Source organism: Poecilia reticulata, linkage group LG11, assembly GCF_000633615.1.
Source record: "Poecilia reticulata strain Guanapo linkage group LG11, Guppy_female_1.0+MT, whole genome shotgun sequence".
Lineage (NCBI taxonomy): Eukaryota > Metazoa > Chordata > Actinopteri > Cyprinodontiformes > Poeciliidae > Poecilia > Poecilia reticulata.
Window position 1 is genome coordinate 160803 of NC_024341.1, and position 18518 is coordinate 179320.

The 18518-nt window shown below is 38.7% G+C and overlaps 2 protein-coding genes and 1 long non-coding RNA gene across 6 annotated transcripts in view; 1 reads left to right on the forward strand and 2 right to left on the reverse strand.

Moving 5' to 3' along the window:
• The window catches only part of abcf1 (ATP-binding cassette, sub-family F (GCN20), member 1), a 32045-nt gene extending 20903 nt beyond the window's left edge, over positions 1-11142 (forward strand). For 3 of the 4 annotated variants that reach the window (XM_008421191.2, XM_008421192.2, XM_008421193.2), the window contains 11 exons: positions 57-140; positions 912-1036; positions 1355-1467; positions 1819-1993; positions 6006-6080; positions 6233-6303; positions 6375-6407; positions 8409-8577; positions 8658-8722; positions 9695-9767; positions 10820-11142. In XM_008421191.2, coding sequence (XP_008419413.1) covers positions 57-140; positions 912-1036; positions 1355-1467; positions 1819-1993; positions 6006-6080; positions 6233-6303; positions 6375-6407; positions 8409-8577; positions 8658-8722; positions 9695-9767; positions 10820-10986 — 1150 coding nt within the window. In that variant the 3' untranslated portion in view covers positions 10987-11142. Of the gene's footprint in view, positions 1-56; positions 141-911; positions 1037-1354; positions 1468-1818; positions 1994-6005; positions 6081-6232; positions 6304-6374; positions 6408-8408; positions 8578-8657; positions 8723-9694; positions 9768-10788 lie in introns of all 4 variants that reach the window. The other variant, XM_008421194.2, reaches the window with a different exon arrangement.
• Positions 4127-6047, reverse strand: LOC108166729 (uncharacterized). Its single transcript, XR_001777087.1, has 2 exons — positions 5959-6047; positions 4127-5357 (listed from the first exon to the last, which is right to left on the reverse strand). It is a non-coding gene; the product is annotated as an uncharacterized LOC108166729 (long non-coding RNA).
• Positions 11138-14188, reverse strand: mrps18b (mitochondrial ribosomal protein S18B). The gene is made up of 7 exons (XM_008421190.2): positions 13889-14188; positions 13646-13796; positions 13111-13208; positions 12967-13035; positions 12272-12338; positions 12137-12196; positions 11138-11458 (listed from the first exon to the last, which is right to left on the reverse strand). The coding sequence occupies exons 1-7, from the start codon at positions 13967-13969 to the stop codon at positions 11259-11261; spliced, it is 726 nt and encodes a 241-aa protein (XP_008419412.1). The 5' UTR covers positions 13970-14188; the 3' UTR covers positions 11138-11258.
• Between the last annotated feature and the right edge of the window lie 4330 nt (positions 14189-18518).

Below are 18518 nucleotides of genomic sequence, written 5' to 3' on the forward strand. Positions count from 1 at the left end.
GTGTGTGTGTGTGTGTGTGTGTGTGTGCGTGTGTGTGTGTGTGTGCGTGCGTGCAGAGCCCTTTTCATGGAGCCCACCCTGCTGATGCTGGATGAGCCCACCAACCACCTGGACCTGAACGCTGTCATCTGGCTGAACAAGTACTGAAGCTTTCATTCATATCAGATAATAACACTCAGACTATCGACAGGAAGCAAAAATCTTCATACCCCTTCAACAAGCACTAATTTTTAGAGTTTTTTTATGTCATAGCAGTGACGTGGAAGAATAGGGAATATGCACTCAAATGGAAGACCGACTCCCTACTAGGGAGTCGGTCTTCCACACACACTCTATACTTTTGGGAGAAAAAATGGAAAGCTCTCTATCTTTTCTTGTTTTTGTCCCCCAAAACATCTGGAGTGTGATGTGCCTTTAAATGACGCCCCCTGGTGTGTATACTTGATTGAATAAGTGACTGAACATCTCTGTTGAAGTGCTGTCACAGGTTCTCAAATCAGTATATTTTTGTACTTTGACTAGGTCATTTAATTAATTTGGACCATTCCATTGGACCTCTGCCTGTACATTTTTGGTGGGTCAAACATGTAAAACAACTTTAAATTGCTCAGTCATTAAATGTCAGAAGCTCAGACGGTGTTTATATTTTTGCTTGCCGCTTGCTGTTTGGGGATTATTAATTTAGATTTAAATCCTAACAACACAATAAATCAAAATTTCCTCTGAGGAAATAGGGCAAAAAAAATTTCTGTATAACTGATCTACTGTTATACAGTAGATAAATATGCAAAAATGTTTTGCATATTTAGTTCTGATTAGCTTCCCACTGTCATAATGTTTTTTTCTATGACTTTTTGTGCTCTGAATGGTATGAAAACTTTAGATTTTTTCCCCTGCAAATCAACTTACAGCTACCTTCAAAGCTGGAAGAAGACTCTCCTCATCGTGTCCCATGACCAAAGTTTTCTCGACGATGTGTGTACTGATATCATCCACCTAGACAACCAAAAACTCTACTATTATAGAGGAAACTATTGTAAGTATCACGCAAGCTTTCTGCTATATTAGTTTCTTGTTTTTATCTGAAAGCTCCTGAATGTACTGAGTAGTTTGTACAGTGCTGGAACATTTTAGTGCTGCTCCTTCATTGTCATTGAATGCTGTGATAAACTGATGTTCTAGAAGAGAAAGAGCTGCTGTAGGACTGCAGTACTCTGGTGATAACATACAGAAATGGACAAAATGTTTGGAAAACCAGAGAAGGTTGTTGGTAGGGGTGTTGAGTAAATTTCATTAAATGAACACCTGGCAAAGAATACGTCCCTCAAATATTTGATTCCCTCTGTGTTTTAAGTGACCTTCAAGAAAATGTACGTGCAGAAGCAGAAGGAGCTGCAGAAGCAGTATGACAAACAGGAGAAGAAACTCAAAGAGCTGAAGGCTGGAGGCAAGTCCACCAAGCAGGCTGTGAGTATGGCTGTCTTCCCACACTGTAACACAAAATCACGTCTGTAGGTGTGGTGCAAATGACAACAAATTTGAATCTCCAGTGATTTCCTCACCACACAGTAAACAGTTAGTGCATTGCAATATAACGCAATGGAGGAACACAAGATAGCTTAACCAAATGTACTTACTAAAGGTTTTTCTCAGGTCACTACCCGTGATAGTATTGTCTGACCTGTTGATAACGATTTTGGCTGATACGTTTTAAATCTGTCTGAAGCATTGATAAATATATTGACAAAGTGGCTAAGTTGACAACATTTGGGTGATTATTGTTAACCACGCTCATTCAGAGTGATTTCAATGTTTCAGGAGAAACAGACTAAGGAGGCCCTGACCAGGAAGCAGCAAAAGGGCAAAAAGAAGGGACCTCAGGAGGAGGAGAGCCTGGAGGCTCCAGAGCTGCTCAAGAGGCCAAAGGAGTACACTGTGAAGTTCACCTTCCCCAACCCTCCTCCACTCTCGCCACCCATCCTGGGCCTCCACAGTAAGATCTGCTGTGACCCGCACACTTCTCCACATCCAGCTGGAGTCTGCAGTTTGGATAAAATACAGATGTGTATCCAGCAAACATGAAGTTATTGTACTAATCATGAGCTGCTAGGAGAATATCAAAGGGCTATATCCTTTACAAAAAAATACAATGATTTCATGATATCAACATCAGGGTTTCCCCCAGAAAACTTGCTAAGCCCGGTGGTCGGGGCGTCGAGGCGGTCCACCGTGTTTTTGTATTAAAAGATACTAAGTTGACAGGAAATGTAAAAGTATTACTGTGTAATTATATGTTACGGGAAAAGATCTCCAAGTGACATGCTATTTAAACCCACAACTAGTCTAAAAACAACAGATTTGCACTTCTGTTTAATCCAAATTAAGTCAGCGGCTCCATCAGGCCCCCAGGGCTTCAGGGGCCCCATAAACGCTAATATTTTAAAACAGACCACAGATACATAAATGTAACACTTGTTTATTGAGATTATCAATGCTGTTAAATGTTATTCAATTGTTTAGGCATACATAAATTAAATTATTTTAAATTGTTTAACATTTAAATACAAGATTTTAAGGAGCTGACAAGTTTTCTTTGTAAAACTTCAAAGAACAATATTCATAGTTAGATTGTTTTGTTACCATAGCAACAATCTGATGCTGTGAGTTTAATCTTTGAATTTACAAATATAAATTGGTAAGCTGCGATTATAACTTATTGCTTTTTAGTCTGGCCACTAAATCGAACACAGAAGCTGTTAGAGGTGCTGATATTTTTAGCAGCAAGAGGGGCCCCAAGTCAAATTCTGCTCCAGGCCTCAAACAGCCTTGGACCAGCCCTGCATGATGAGGTAAGCTGCTGCACTGCGCAGAGATGCGCAACAAACGGGAGATTTAATTTAATGCTGCTAATGTGGCTTTAGTAGCTCTTCCATTTCATGTCTGTTGAGTTTTTAATCGTCACAGAAACTATTTTGGTTGGTCAAGTTTATGGGACGAGTTTCTCAGATCTCCGTGTGCCCGCGCGTATTAACTCCAAGTAGACAACGCATTTGATATGGTTTTATGCATCGTGTAGCCAGAAAAATAATACTAAAAATAATAATAAAATAATATAAAATCAGTGTGATGCATGACTCCGAAGAGAGTGCGAAAGCTCCTCACCGGGCTGAACCTGCATGATGAGGTTAGCGCTGCTCATTATCCACAAGCGTTCTGGCCAACCGGGCCCACAGACATAAACTTTACAGGGAAGACGGAACCACACGCTGGGCAGCTTGTTGAGATGTAAACACCGCATATAATTGTTCGTTCACAAAGATAAATCATTCTCACCACTCCACAACGCGCACCTCTGAATTTGCTACAACTTATTCTTGCGGTTCACATGGAGCTGCGCAACCGGAGCTAACGCTGCGGGTTTTAAACTCTTACCTAGAGTTCTCCAAAGGATCATAATTCCTCACAATAAGTTGATGTAAATATCCATACAGGTCAGCCTGTGTCCAGTTTGAGTGAAAGGAGGCGCGCTCGATCCGCGCTGAGGTAAAGCGCAGAGGCGCCAGCTGTGTGATTGGTCCGCACGCTGTCGGGTTTAAATGCATAAACTATAAAACTATCTATTATAAACCTATCCTTTAGGAATAAATCTGCTCTGCTAGTGAAATGCTAAGAGCAAAAGAGACGCTTGCAGCCCGGTTTTAAAACCTAATGTTTTTTTTCCTAGAAACGTAAAGAAGCAACGCTTAGCCTGGCGGCGGGGCTAGTAAAGCATGGCGGGCCGCCAGGCTTATAATACACTGGGGGAAACCCTGAACATACAAATTTTAATCGAAATGATCAATCGGGTCCAATTTCTTTTAATTAAAAGAAGACACTATTACATTTATACTGCTAAAGTAATATTGATTAAAATCAATATAATGTCTGACATTGTTATTAATAAGAACACAGCACACTACTTCTTATTATTTTTTTACTGGAAACCTTATTCAGACAGCTATCAAAGTTATATGTACAAGAACATTTATTTTTAAAGTATTTTTGAATTGTATTGATAGATGGTTCAGCATATTTAAATATTCCTAGTGGGGAAAACAGAATATAATAGGAATAGAAGATTCCAATATTGATGTATAAGGATCAGAAGAATTTTATTGTCATTGTCAGAAAGACAACAAAATTGCAGTTCCAGTACAACCATCTATTACACAACAACAGGGGGGGAGTGAGAGAGGGGGGATAGTTGACTGAGGCCTTGCAGCCCGACAGGCGCCGCCTTGCAGATCAAATAGAAAAAACAAGGAAAACATCAGGTAAGGAGAGGGAAAAAACACAGCCTGTCTCAAACTCTGCTTTTTGCAGGGCAGTTTGAGATGCAGAAAAAAACCTCGGCACATAAGCACATATAAACACAAATAGACAAAACAAGCTGGGTACGAGGAGGAGGTGTGATGTGCATATGAGTCTCATGTGAGTTATGTGTGTGTCAGACCATGAACCCTAACTGAAGCATGTGATTGTCTGTGAGTATGATGTCAGAGTTCACCCCCAGCTTATCAGTTCAGGGTCCACAGATGTTCTCAGGGAGGGGAGGGGCAGCAGAACAGAGCCTCCTTTAGACATAACAACCAGGGGAGGATAGCTGGCCAGCGAAGGCCAGCCCAGGAAGCCAGATTCCAATAGCAGAAATTTGTTTAGGTCAGACTGACATCAGTTTACTTTGAAAGAATCTCGCTGGTGCTTCTCAATGGCAAATCCAAACAGCCAAATTTTAGGGTCTCTCGCCTGATCTGAGCGAACAACGTTCCCTAAGGTCACACCATACCCATTCTGAGTCCGAAATCTGCTGTCCGGCCACGGTCCTGTTCCGGGATTGCACCCAGTCTATGGTGAGCCATAGACTGAGCTGAGGCTCCTGTATCCTCTCAGTCTGAGTGTTGATCACTCTGCAGATCCCATCAACCGTACCCGGCAGCCTTGGGTACGGTTCTTCCAAAATTTCCAATAAGCCAGGTAGCCGCCAACTCCGATAAGCAGAAAACCTGTTATCAATCATGTACACATCTTCAACATCCTCGACTGACAGTGTCGTCAGACAAACTGTCTTCCACTTCCATCCAGAATCCATCGTGTACCCAGCGAAGAATGTTCTGTCAGGACACGAGGACACTGTCAGGACTCCCTTTACCCGGTTTCCCAGTGGAATTTTTTTTTAATCAATTACGTTGAGAGACCAGCTGACCAGATCCATAATTTGCAACTTCGGAAGCTACAAAGAAGACTCTAAAAATTCAGGACACAGACGTTGAGCAGGGAAGATAGGGAGGGCAGGGAGACAGAGAAAGTGCGTCGTCCTCCTTCAAAAGACAGAGCAGAAAAATGTATGATGAGCATTTTACAAAGAACACAGCCGTTCATACATATTTATATAAATATACAAAATGAGGGGTCTAGTATTTTATTATGTCTATGCTGCACTGTAGTCTACTCCCGGTCCGCTTGCATCCTCATATGCATTTGAACCGTGGCAGAGTTCACTTCAACTGAACCCAGGCTGAGATTTGAAGGCGGACCAGAGTTTGCTTTTTTGGTCTGCATTGGAGTTCGATTACACATTCACACCTCTCCAAACAAACTGGACCTTCTACTAGAGTTAGATTAAAGCAGCATGCCCCCTAGTGGAAAGACACAAAATTGTAAGGGTTTTGAAACCATTGTATTTTTTTAAAACATAAAAACATGACCTTTCAAAAACAATCAACCTTAACTAGGTCTAGTAGGACTTTATATTAGCTTTTTGTGGACATCTTAAGAATATTATTTTATGCTAAATATTTTTGAAACCTTGTGCTGGATTAAGGTTTAATCAGCAGAGTAACAAAAAAAATCATAAATCTACAAACCTTCTGTCAGGAATTTAAACATACATACAGAATAAGTTTATTTATGTGTACTTACATGTCATGTCTGTTGATATTTGTGTGACTAGTTTGTACTGTATACAGGTGTTGACTTTGGCTACGAGGGTCAGAAGGCTCTCTTCAAAAACGTGGACTTTGGCATTGACATGGACTCCAGGAGTGAGTATCCAAATCCTACAGTAGATGGTTAATACACATATTTAGATATCGGTGCTAATTATGTCTTCATTGAGCATTATAAAGACTGGGAACTTTGTATGAATTATCAGCTTTTCTTCTGTTATTTACTTTTCCCCACAATTCTCCATTAGTTTGCATCGTGGGACCCAATGGTGTTGGGAAGAGTACTCTGCTACTGCTGCTCACAGGAAAATTAAATCCTGTAAGACCACATACATGAAATTCCTCTTTTAAATTATACTCCTATATAACAGAAGATTTTTTCTTTTACAGATTAAGGGTGAAATGAGGAAGAATCACCGCTTGGTAAGTAACATAAATGCAAACACATAAAGGCCCGGTCCCAATACTCGCACTTCCACCCTTGTTCTGCCCAACATGAAGGTCCTTCAAATGCACTCATGTTGAAAGGTTTGAGTGCGCAGTGTGTCCCACATTCTCTCCATCCAGCCTTTCCCCCCCCCCCCCYTTTTGGGTCCTATTTCCACACATTTGTTAAGCCCGCATCTAGGCGGACTTCGGCAAAGTGGGTTACCCACAATTCATTCCTGCATGTGACGTTTTCAATTACAAGCAATTACATGGCAATTTGGTCATTATTAAAAATTCAAGAAAATAGTATGACAAGGCACACATTAGTAACAAAAACAAATTTGACATGATAAACTGAGCAGAAAAAAGAAGGGATAAAAAATAAGTTATCAACTGTGAGGAAAGTCAACAGAAAATGTTTCAAATGGTAGACGAATTTCAAAGCTTCAATGAAGCTATTAAAATAAAGATTGGGCTTTTGTATTGTTGTAGCATTTAAGCACTTTCCTAAATAAAATTATTTCACTTTGAAAATATAAAAAATTTAGGTGAATTTTAGAAAGCAGTATTTGTGAATAAAAGTTAGCTAGAGGATTAAATCATTGATATCATAATTTACCTTTTCATCCCGTTAGAAGACCAAATTTTATAATATTAAAACTTAAAAACAGAATAGATTTCTTGTACAAGATCCAGTTTTAAAAAATTTTCTAAAAACATTAATGAAGTTGCATCTGAAAAAAGATGTCTCAAAATCTTATTCACAAAACACACAGAAATTGATATTTATCTTGATTTTTTTTTTTTTTTTTGCGGAAAGTTATTACAGGGAAAACTTCATACATAATTATGAAATTAATTACATTTTTTGGTGGAAAGGCTTTTGGTTCTTATTTTCTTTAGAGATATCATCATGAATTTTAAACAATTGTTTTCTTCTCAGGGTAGAGGGGACAGACTTGATGTCCTTTTCTTTTAAAGAAGGACATTTTAGTTTCATTCTTTTTTAGTCTTTTTATTTTTCAAAATCAGGCTTTTTTTCTATTTAATATGTGCTGTATGTTTGTCCTTAACTTGATCTTTGTTAGCACATTAACTTCACTTTATATTTAACTTTTAGCTGCATAAAATAAATGGCTTTTTTTTGGTAACAACTGAATGTGTAATCAGGTCTTTAATTAAATCGCAGGAGGAATTGCCTTTAAAACTGTTAAATTGAATGTTAGTACATTTTGATGTGCATATTTTGACAAATCACCATACAAAAGCTGCCATATTTTCAAGATGGCAACTTTTTATTGTATGATGACTTGTAAGCTGTGTTTGTCCCAAACAAAAAAATAAAAAATAAAGTTTTCAAATGTAAAATATTGAACTATTTTTTGTTTCACCCAACATGTGTGAAAACATTGAATTTTGCTCTGTAATCTGTGTAGTCATAACAAAATGCCTAAACTGTGACCAGCCCACCATTCTGGATGTTGAAGTTGCAACGCAGAGGTGTACTGTTTCAATTCTAAAATGTTTGGATGTAATCTGCACATTCAAACTCTTATGTTCACTTTAATTGAGTGCATGCTTCATAGAGCGCTGTAGGGGTGCACTGTAAGTATTGGGACCGGGCCAATATGCACATTTAAGCTGGTAGGCGAGAGGAAGGAACCTTGTTCACAGGTCAAAGGTCCCTGGTCACCAGACACCAGTCCACTATGAGTTAACGCACATGTTTTGCTCTGTGGAAAGAACCAAGTTAACTCTGAAAAAAGAGGACATTTCTAGTCAACAACATGCAAGCTGCAAGAAAAATAAATCCCTAAACTGGAATTTTAAGCAGTAACCCTGGAGCTGTCAGTTAAAGCTTGGTGTAGTGAGGCAGATAAAAGAATATTTATTTGATGTATTGTTCTCAGCTTATTTTAAATGTCCTGAAGTATAAATGTTGTTGTTGGTGTTAATGTCCTTGCTTGTGTCCCACCTGCTGACCCCTTCCAACAGAAAGTGGGCTTCTTTAATCAGCAGTATGCTGATCAACTGAACATGGAGGAGACAGCAACAGAGTACCTAATGAGAAACTTCAACCTGCCCTACCAGGATAGCAGGAAGTGCCTGGGACGCTTTGGCCTTGAAAGTCATGCACACACCATTCAGATCTCCAAACTCTCTGGTATGGACCTAAGCAGCTGCCACATGGCCATTTGTTTCAAAGGAACCAATTTTAATCCCCTCTGCATTTCTCCCCAACAGGCGGCCAGAAAGCCAGAGTTGTGTTTTCAGAGTTGGCTTGTCGTCAGCCAGATGTGCTTATCTTGGTAAGAGCTGCTTCCTGTCTAGTCATCAAAGTATCATTAACATGTGGCCTAGTTCAAGCAGTGATGAGAGGAGAACTTAAAGTGAGAATCATGAGAATCTACTGAGTTATTAGATGAAATTCCACTCAGACGGTATTATGAGCCAAATTCACTTTGCTTCCAATACACTTAATAAGGATATTTATACAGTGAGGGTGCATAAAATGTAGCTGGCGGAGACTTGAACCTGTAAAACTTTATTATATTATGATAACAGAAAATCCACACAAAGTTCAGTCCTGGGTGTCCTGCCCCACCACTAGTGTATTTATTGTGTGTTATGTAACTTCATAAAGCGTATGATCATTTGAATCACACCTCCAGCCGATCTCACACCTATTCTTTTCATCCAGTCAGAGTATTGCTTGCAAATATTGCATTTACTTGGATAACTAACAGCCAATCATGACCAGAGAATCAAAACACTACACCAATTAGGAGATATTCCTAAACAAAATAGCAGCATTTAGGAAAACACTGGAAACTTAACATAACAAATACTTGAATTTTATAATTAAGAATTAACTGATGTACAAAAAATATTCATTTTAATTGCATGTTTTCTTTGCATTTTTAAGACTTTGTAGTTAACGTATTGTAAATGTCATCTAATAAACAATTGTCATATTTTCAATTTCTTGCCAACTTTTAACACAAAACCCCGGTGGAGCGCCCTACCAGAGTCAGCAGGTTTTCTGGGGAAAACCCTGCATGTGACCCCCGACCTCAGCAGATCACTTAGGATGATGTGGAAGGGGCTGTAGTCAGTGGTAGAAACTTGCCTTTATTTTGGGACATTTTGCATTTTTACTTGATGTCCCAAAGACATCCTTAGCCTCACCAGCTGAACTGATGGTGTTCACAACTGAGTTTGGATTTTTTTTTTTGGTTGTAGTTCTGAACGAAGTCAAATATTGTTTTTATTTTTTTTAGGATGAACCTACTAATAATTTGGACATTGAGTCAATAGACGCCTTATCAGAGGCCATCAATGAATACAAAGGAGGTGAGTAAAATTATTTTTTTATTTTAAAAGCTGTGAGGACCTGGGAAAGTAAGGAGTCTCTGCATGAGAGCAGCATTAGCTTATGCTGTGCCACATTGATGCAGAATTCATAGAGCAGGAACCCAAACCAGGCTGAGTGCATACAAATCAACATATTCTTAAGACGTCTGACATATCTGTTAAGTAGGGATGCTCCGATCAGGTTTTTTGCTGTCGATTTCGATACAGATCACCAATGAGGCCGATCTCTGCTGATCAGTGATCTTTGCCAATCACCTGGAATTACTGTTAATTTTTTGCTTTAGATATAAATGCTACTATGTGATCTGACAAAATAAAAAAAATTATCTGGCAATAAATTCACCTAATTTAGGCATAAAACATGCAAAATACATGCAGGCACAATACAGGAGTTATTCAGTCAAAAGGACAACTGAAAAACCGGCAATCAGTAAAATAATATTTAACAGTAAATTATACATGAGTCAAATAAATCTCAACACTGCCTATATCAAATAATGTCAAGTTAAAAAGGAAACATTCATTCAAAGTCAAACGCAGGCTGCATCAAAATAAACAATCCTTTCTGATAGCGTGGCTAGCTGATTAATGCTGGTTCTGATTGGTTAAGATAATCTGTGGGGGAAAAAATCAAGCTCCTCCTTCCTGAGCCACTATTGCCATCTGATTGGTTAAAAAGAACCGATCAGAGCCACGAGGGGGTTTTAGCACTGTCGATCAACCTATTGCACTAAATGTGCTTTTGGCATAAAAACAATTTACTGTTCCAGGAAAACCGTTTATCTGCTGAATTGGCCATGCTAACTAGCCTGAGCATCCATGGCAGCCTCTGCTGTGGTGAACCAGCTGTGGTGTAGCAGAGAGCAAGGGGAAGGGTGGGGGCAGCGCATACATGAGTGTGTTTGACAGCACCAACACCCTCCAACAGGCTCTGTTTGGTTGTTTCTGATGGAGCAGGACAATAGGGGGAAGGTAGAGAAGCTTCCCATTTTTTTTCCAGATTATCTGAATTACTCTGATCCTGTGAGCAGCTGTGATCATTGTGAGCCATGATGCGCGACTCATCACGGAGACTCGGTGCCAGCTGTGGGTGGTGGAGGACTGCACCATCAATCAGATCGAGGGAGACTTTGATGACTACAAGAGAGAAGTTTTGGAGGCCCTTGGAGAAATCATGGTCAATAAGGTCAATCCATGATCACTTCCAGGGGATACCCCAACTATGGATTATTTACAATCATATACATCGGAACATTTGGAATATCAGTCATTCCTCCTGCTTCACATAAGCAGGAAGATTAAATATCTTTAACTATGACCTGTCAAAACTTAATAAAAGAATCTTCCACTTGCATTTTTGTCGTTTTATTTATTTAAAAGTTGTGGACTCCAGTAGAATGTTCGGGCATGCAAGATATTTTACCATAGATATTTAAAATCTGTGGTAGATTTTAAACATTTTTCACAACTCTAGTGTTTTAAATAAGTCTTGTATATCTTCTTGACTTGATCTACTTTCTTGTCATCAGGCGTTATTTCTCCGTACCATTTATACCAGGGTTCACTAGGGCTGAGGAATGGTGGAGGTGATGTGAGCCCAACAGCATCATGAGTGTTGGAGTAATCTTCTCCTGAAAAATCCACATGTGGAATCTGAAAAGGAAGTAAACCTGAAAGGAGAAATATTTGGTTACGTTTTTCTTTTGTTTTCACATACTGAGTTTAAGTTTATTTTTTGGTAACTTATACTTTCTAATGAAATTTTAGTAGAAACGTAGCTTAAAAAGTTCTGTGTAAGAAAAAAAAGCAACTTAATTACAGTGGGTTAGCCAATGTTACTTATTGAAACCCTATTTTCTATAAATGCATAGAAAACTGTTTCTACTTGACTTTTATTTTGTGATTGAGGCTACTTCATGTAATCTGCAAACTGCTGAACTTGATATGTGAAGTTTTGCTGTCTGTAACCAAGAAAAACATTCATTCAAGTCTGTTTATTTATAAAACTGTTTCATAAGAAAATGAAAATTGATCCCATTTATAAACAGAAAAATATTGCCAAGGAGATATAAATATCAAAATATTGTCATTTTTAAGCGTTCTATTTGGAGCTGGGGTCTAACAGAAAAATCCCGTCGTGAACCTGTGAGAAAACCAGTGACTTCACTAGAGCAAAAAAATGCAACATTTCTGATATTATCGGCACCCTCCTGATCTCCACTGCGTAACAGATAAGATGACATGTTAAATTCTCAGCAATTCAATGCATTTGAAAAAGCGAGCCCAAATGGAGCCAGGGGTTCTGGTGAACTTAATGCAGAGTTCCAGAGAAGCAAAGAATTTCGTACCGTCATCTCTTGCTTTGTTGATAGCTTCATTCAGCTTTTTCTGTTGTTTCATACACACACCTGAGGAAAGGAGATCCACCAGAACAATCAATGGCTGCTACACTTCCTACATTAAAAGGTCAGACGATGCATTACCAGTCAGAGTGGGATCATAGACCATTCCAGTGTGTGGGCTGATAAACTGCTGGAGTAATTTCACATTCTACAAGCGAAGATAGCAGGAGTTATTCTGGTTCAGTTTGTGCTCCAACAGAAGTTATTTTCTTCAACAATGCTGGACTAATATTTCCATTGTAAAAAAAAAAAAAAAAGATATTTAACCAATAAGAATGCAGAGAATGTCATTTGAATTAGTTGAGATGAATACATTTGAAAACGTGAACTCCTCCTTCATAAGTGATCCAGCAAAGAAAAAACAGACTACAACCTGTGCTGGAATAACAATCATTCCCTGATCTTTGAAGATAACAGCCTCTGAATGTAGAACTGAAATATTTCACAGAACTTGTTCTAAAGTATCCACAACTGGTTCAGTCTAAAACCTGAGCTGGAAGCTTTGACACTGGGACATGAAAATGGATTTTCATATTACAATCGAAAATAAAACAGCAAAATGGGTTTTGAAATAGAAATAAAGGAAAAAAAATTATTTCAAACTGAAAATGTAGATTTGCTTTCACACAGATGCTCCGGTATTTACCAGTTGGTGCAACTCTAGAAAACCCCTACTGACCCCACTGGGGACAAGAGGGAGGGAGGGACAGACAGACAGACAGAAAACATGACATTTTGATCAAGTGACATTTTGATCAAGTCAAACCTTCATCTACCTGATGGTTGATGATAATGTTAGGATCTCTACAAATTGGACAGGGGTTCCCACATATCTTGTCTCCTCTCTGCAAAACAGAAACAGAGTTGTTATTTAAATAGCAGAGCATAAAGAAGTCAGTTCTGCAGAGAAGAAATAGTACAATGCAAGTCTTGCGTGTCTTCTGGGGCGGGATGCCTCCCTTATGGTTCCTCCTGTAGCCTGCCCACACCGCACTGCTGCCGTACCGCTCAACATACTCTGCCAAACACATGGAGCATAGTACAGCCAACAGCTGTAGCAAAGGCCAAAAATATAGAGTTCCCTGCTGGTTGTACCATATTCTGTGATCAATACGGTCACCGTATACTGTGACCGTAGGAGGCGCTGTTGCATTTAACACTGTGCTACGCCAAAACGTAAGCTTTGCAGAGGGAGAGGGCGAACAAAAGCAGAAGAAAAAATGTAGAAAAAAAGCATTAAAAAACCCCAAAATTAACATTTGACCACTAATATTATGACTTTTATATAATGTTCTACTTTCAGAAAAACAAAATAAATACTTGAATATTAGAGTTTTATTTTACTATAATAAGTTTATTCACACACACTCTCCCCCAGTCCCCTGCTTAAAATGAAACGATGCCTCCTACGGTCACAATATACGGTGATCGCATAATATGGTGTAACACCGGTACCTTCGCTGTCCAGGTAAACCCAGGGTCTTTGTTTGTACCGATCCGCAGTCTGTGCCGCATGGACCTCAGCCTCCTGCCAACATGCTGCTGAACTCGTGAACTGGTGTGTGAGGAGGTTCGGCTTCACCGCAGGCAGCCTCTGCAGGCAGGACTGAATGAGACAGAAATCACATCAGAAACGCGTCCATCTGACCCGCAGTGAAACCATCTTGACCATGTTGACGGAACACTAACGTATCATACCCGATATCGATGAAACTGGAATGAAGCTGAAATCACTTCACGAGAAAATATCCTGGATATGTTCAACACGTACGCGGCCATTTTGTCTTCACATGGGGTGAAAGGAGAAATGTCTCAAACTGAAAGTAGCTATATGTATATATTTAAAAAGAAAAAAAAGAACGTACATTAATCAACTCTATCACTCGTTAAACCAATTCAGCACATTATTTCTTCCGATTCTAATCGTGGAGTATCTGTAGCATAGACATAAGAATAGACGCCTCATGGACCGCTCTCGCCTATAGAGCTCTGGAGCTGACGTCACAGCATATGACATTGACGTCGCTCGGCGCCATTTTTGGTGTCCACAGACCAAAACAAACTATTCAGAACACCGGTGTTTTCATTGTGTTACCGACTTCAGTGAAGTTGTTTTCAAGTTGGATACTGGATATCCCGCGCTCCGCGGAGTAAGGGACGTTCAGCTCAAGGTTGATCCGATTTATGAACGCTAATTTCGGCCAGCTGTTCTTTACTAGTCCGTCCTCAAGTGCTCGGAGTTTCACATCGGGACCCTCAATTTACGAACACTCCTGTAAATAAATGCTTTGTCTTGTGACCAACTGATACAAAAAAGTGGTCATTCATGCTGTTACACAAGGCACACTATCCTCTATTAAAATTTTAAGTCATGTTCAATAATTTAAATCATTTTAACATTAAATGTTTTCTTCAGTAGCTTCCAAATCGTGCCCCAGTAACTCAATATGTGTGAAATTGTTCTACTAGACCGTATAGATGAGGCACACTCACCTTTATTACATTTTAACATTTTATATATTTTTTAGCTATTTCTGTAGTCAAAATTTTGTAGTTTTCTTAAATAGCTTGTATGTTATGTGACCTATTAACTCAAAATCTGTGTGAAATTATTCTACTAAACTATATAGATTAGGCATATTTTTATTCCATTTTGACCCTTTTTATTTTTTAACCAAAATTATATTCGAAAAAATATATAAAAAATATTCATAAAATGTATTACCTCAGATGATCATCACTTGTTACCTGTAATGATCAATTGCATAAAATTCTAGGACAGGATCTATTTCATTACGTGTTCACTTACCTGAAATATGTTAAATACAACAAATATGTATTAAAGTGTGATCTGTTTCATAAAATGTGTCACCTTTATTGTTTAATTACACATTGAATGTTTAAAGATGGGCTCTTTCATCTGGTTTGTGTCGGTGTGATGTGGCGGTGGACACAAATGCAGCAGGCAGTAGACTTACTTTATGTGGATGTTATTTTAATGAACAAAATAAACAACTAAATCCAAAGGTGGGGAAGGTGAGGAACGGGGCCTAGATGTGTTCAAGGGCCCAGAACGGGTGGGAATTTACAACCACTGGATGTAAACTATGTTTTCCAGTAAAACCACCCGGTTACATATGTTATCAATGATTTACCCCAAATAAATTTAAGAAAAATTAAGATGTATTTTCTTTTGTGATTGCATGCAAACTGTTCTGTAAACGTTTAATATTTGTTATTGAAATAATAAAAATAAGGACGGATCCCACAAAAACCCAAGAAGAAGAATAAGTTGACGTCATCCTATGCTACACTTACACTCCGGTGAGTAGAAATCTGCACCTGTCAAAATGTTTTTGTACTCTAAAACCAAAAATAACTCCAAAGTGTTACGTTATAAAGTTATTGGTGGTAGTTTTAGGACTTAATGGCAGTAGGACTGTGATGCGAATGGTTGAAGACACGTTTGTAACATTTTTTTTTTGCCGGAGAATATACGGTGGAAGCTAGCTAAATTAGCCTCTAGGAGGCTAATTGTACTTGTACACTGTACCTGTGCTTAATACGCTTAATTAGCTATGCTAAAGTCACATAATAGTGTTTATAGTCAAGGTTGTTGTTGCCACTTTGTAAAATTGGAGGGTTGCTAAAAACATCAGTGCCCCTAGGCTGTGATGATCTTTAAAGTTTTGTTTAGGAACCCTGTCTGAATACACTGATTGCAGCTAGGTCATTTACTTGAATTAAAAACGAACTTGCATCAGTACAGGCACATTTCTTTCCTCCTGTTTATGTTATTTATTGCTGTTACAAGCCAGATGAAGAGAAGTAAAGAGCTGAGAACCTGATCTTTGAACAGACAGAGACCATAGGTCAGGAGCAGCTGGATGCTTACTGAGGAGCATCCAATGATGATACCAGAGAACCAGGAAGATACTGTGATACTTGATCTGGTTCCCGTTTCTCCTCCTGTTGTCCCATCCTCTGTCTTTTCAGAAGAAGAAAAGACCCAGAAGCACCTCTCCAGCTGCCTCTCCTCCCACTGTCCCCCCCACCCCCAAAGATCAGCCACATCTGCGTTCATGTCACCTGCTGACCATGCCATCTCCTTAAGTCATGGTGGCTGATAAGAAGAGAAAGCATAAGTTAAAATGTTTTGGAAGGATCCCTTCAAGTGTCAAGTTTGTACCCCAGATGTGCTTTTAGTTTCAGTGGATGGAAATTGCAAGTATTACTATTTAAAGAATGCAGCATGGTATTGTAAAGTGTGTACAGTATAACAATTCTTTGTATATGTTAGTGATGTTCACTACCTTTGGACTACAACACCTCATAAAGTGTATTTTATTGCTTATTTTTCAGATTGGAGGAACAGGCTATATTTCAGGACCTTTTCATAACCAAGGATAAAAACATAGGAAAATATGTGGACTGTATACATAAATCAACCAAAAATGTAAGACTGCAGATTGTAAATGTATAATAACAGTAACCTTTTAGCCTGACTGAATTGTATGCATTCTAGATTTTGTGGTGGGCAATGGCCAGCAGCCAGGGAGATCTCTCACAGATCCAGCAGCAAACTGGATGAGGAGGCTTGGAGCTAGCGGTGTTGTTGGAGCCATTTATTCTTTATTTTCTTTATCCATTTGAATTTTGTTAGTTTATTCTTAAGTTTATATTTTTTGTATTATTTACAGAACTTATTTGTAGGTTAATAATTGTTGATTTTATTTATCTTTTGTTTTATTATTTTTTCTTATTTTTCTAAGCAAACAGGAAGTGAGGTGGGTTGGTCCACTTTCTATAAGTGYAKGGGCCTGGTAAAGGACCAGCAGGCATTTGGGTTTGGGGCCTATGGTTTTTACCAGTGCAAGAGAGGTAGAAGGAAAGTTGATCTCTGTAATTGTTTTTTTTTTTTGCAAAGATGTGAAAATAAATCATGAAGAACAATTTATACGTTTGGATTTTGAACCTTCTTTTGCCTGTGTTAAAGAAACTTGAACCCAGTGCCTTAGTGGCTTAATGGAACTTAAGTTGAACTTAAGTTCCATTAACTTAATGAATGAATTAGTAAAAAACACCCCATGGATCAAGTAAGGAACCAGCCCGTGGACTTAAAGGACTAAATTCCGTCATCAATTGACATGCTGGATTTATGGATTTCAAGGATCATCATCAAACAGAAGGTTTTGGATCGTCTTTGATGAAATCAAGCGACTGCTGCGTCAAGCCTGGATTGTCACGTCAGTCATTCATCAAACTAGTTCGTGGCAATATTGTTCAAGCCGTAAAGGAAAACTGTGAAACTACTGGAGTTTAAAGACATTATTTCACTGCAAAGACTGATGAGATGAGTTTGACGTGACAAGTTGACGCCTAATTGGATCCAGACGTGTGCCGACGCCCATCATGGAAATGTTTGTTCACAAGAATCAACCTCTTTAAACAAAGAGACACGTTTGTGCTTCATCTGTGGATTCCTAGATTATGCTGCTTTTAAATGTGAAATAATTCAAAGAATCGCTAAAATGTCTGATGTAAAGAGCAAAGAAGATGACACTGAGATGTCACAAGAGAAAAGAACCATAAAATTTACACAAAAGGGTTTGGAGTTTTATATAAAAACATGTCAAGAAAAACGAAGTTTAAAGTGTAAACAAGCGTCAAAATGTATGAAGAAAATCTCCGCATTAATGTCGTCACAAGAAAATGTTCCGGAAGTGTCTTCTAACTTTGTCAAGTAACTTTGTCTTCTTAACTTTGTTAAGTGCTATCAAGATGCAACTGATTTACATGAATCCTTCTTAAGTTTGCCATTACCAGAAGAAGAAGTGAAAAGGCAAACTGTATTTTCAGTCCAAGCTGATGGCATTCTCTGAATTTATGGACAATGTAAAAGTTTGGTTGCATGAAGCAGGAGATCCATATACTGAACATAAAATTAATGTTGATGATCAGGTTGTTGCAGATCTGGATGAACTAAGTCCTGAAGACAGTGCATCTAATATTTCAAGTGTAAAGCCACGTTCAAAAACATCTTCACAGCAGTCTCGGACTTCATCCACCTCTTCTGCTCGCATTAAAGCTGCGGCTGAAAAGGTAGCGGTCATGGAGAGATTCTCTGCGTTGAACATAAAACATCTGATTGAAGCTCAAGAGGAAAAACTGAGGCAAGAAAATGAAAAATTAGACTTGGAAACAGAGTTGGCAGTAACCAATGCAAAACTTACTGTTTTAAAAATAAATTCAGTTGCTGGCTCTAAACGATCCGATGGAATGAACTCTTATTTTGAAAGAGCCCAAGCAAGGGACACGCCCCTGCTAA

Excerpts from the sequence above, each read along its gene's own strand:
- mrps18b (XM_008421190.2), bottom strand. The coding sequence starts at position 13,969 with ATGGCCGCGTACGTGTTGAACATATCCAGGATATTTTCTCGTGAAGTG. Across the intron at positions 13,209-13,645 it reads GGTTTACCTGGACAGCGAAG|AGTATGTTGAGCGGTACGGC; the intron begins GTACCGGTGTTA and ends TGTGTTTGGCAG. Across the intron at positions 12,339-12,966 it reads ACATTATCATCAACCATCAG|AATGTGAAATTACTCCAGCA; the intron begins GTAGATGAAGGT and ends CTTCGCTTGTAG.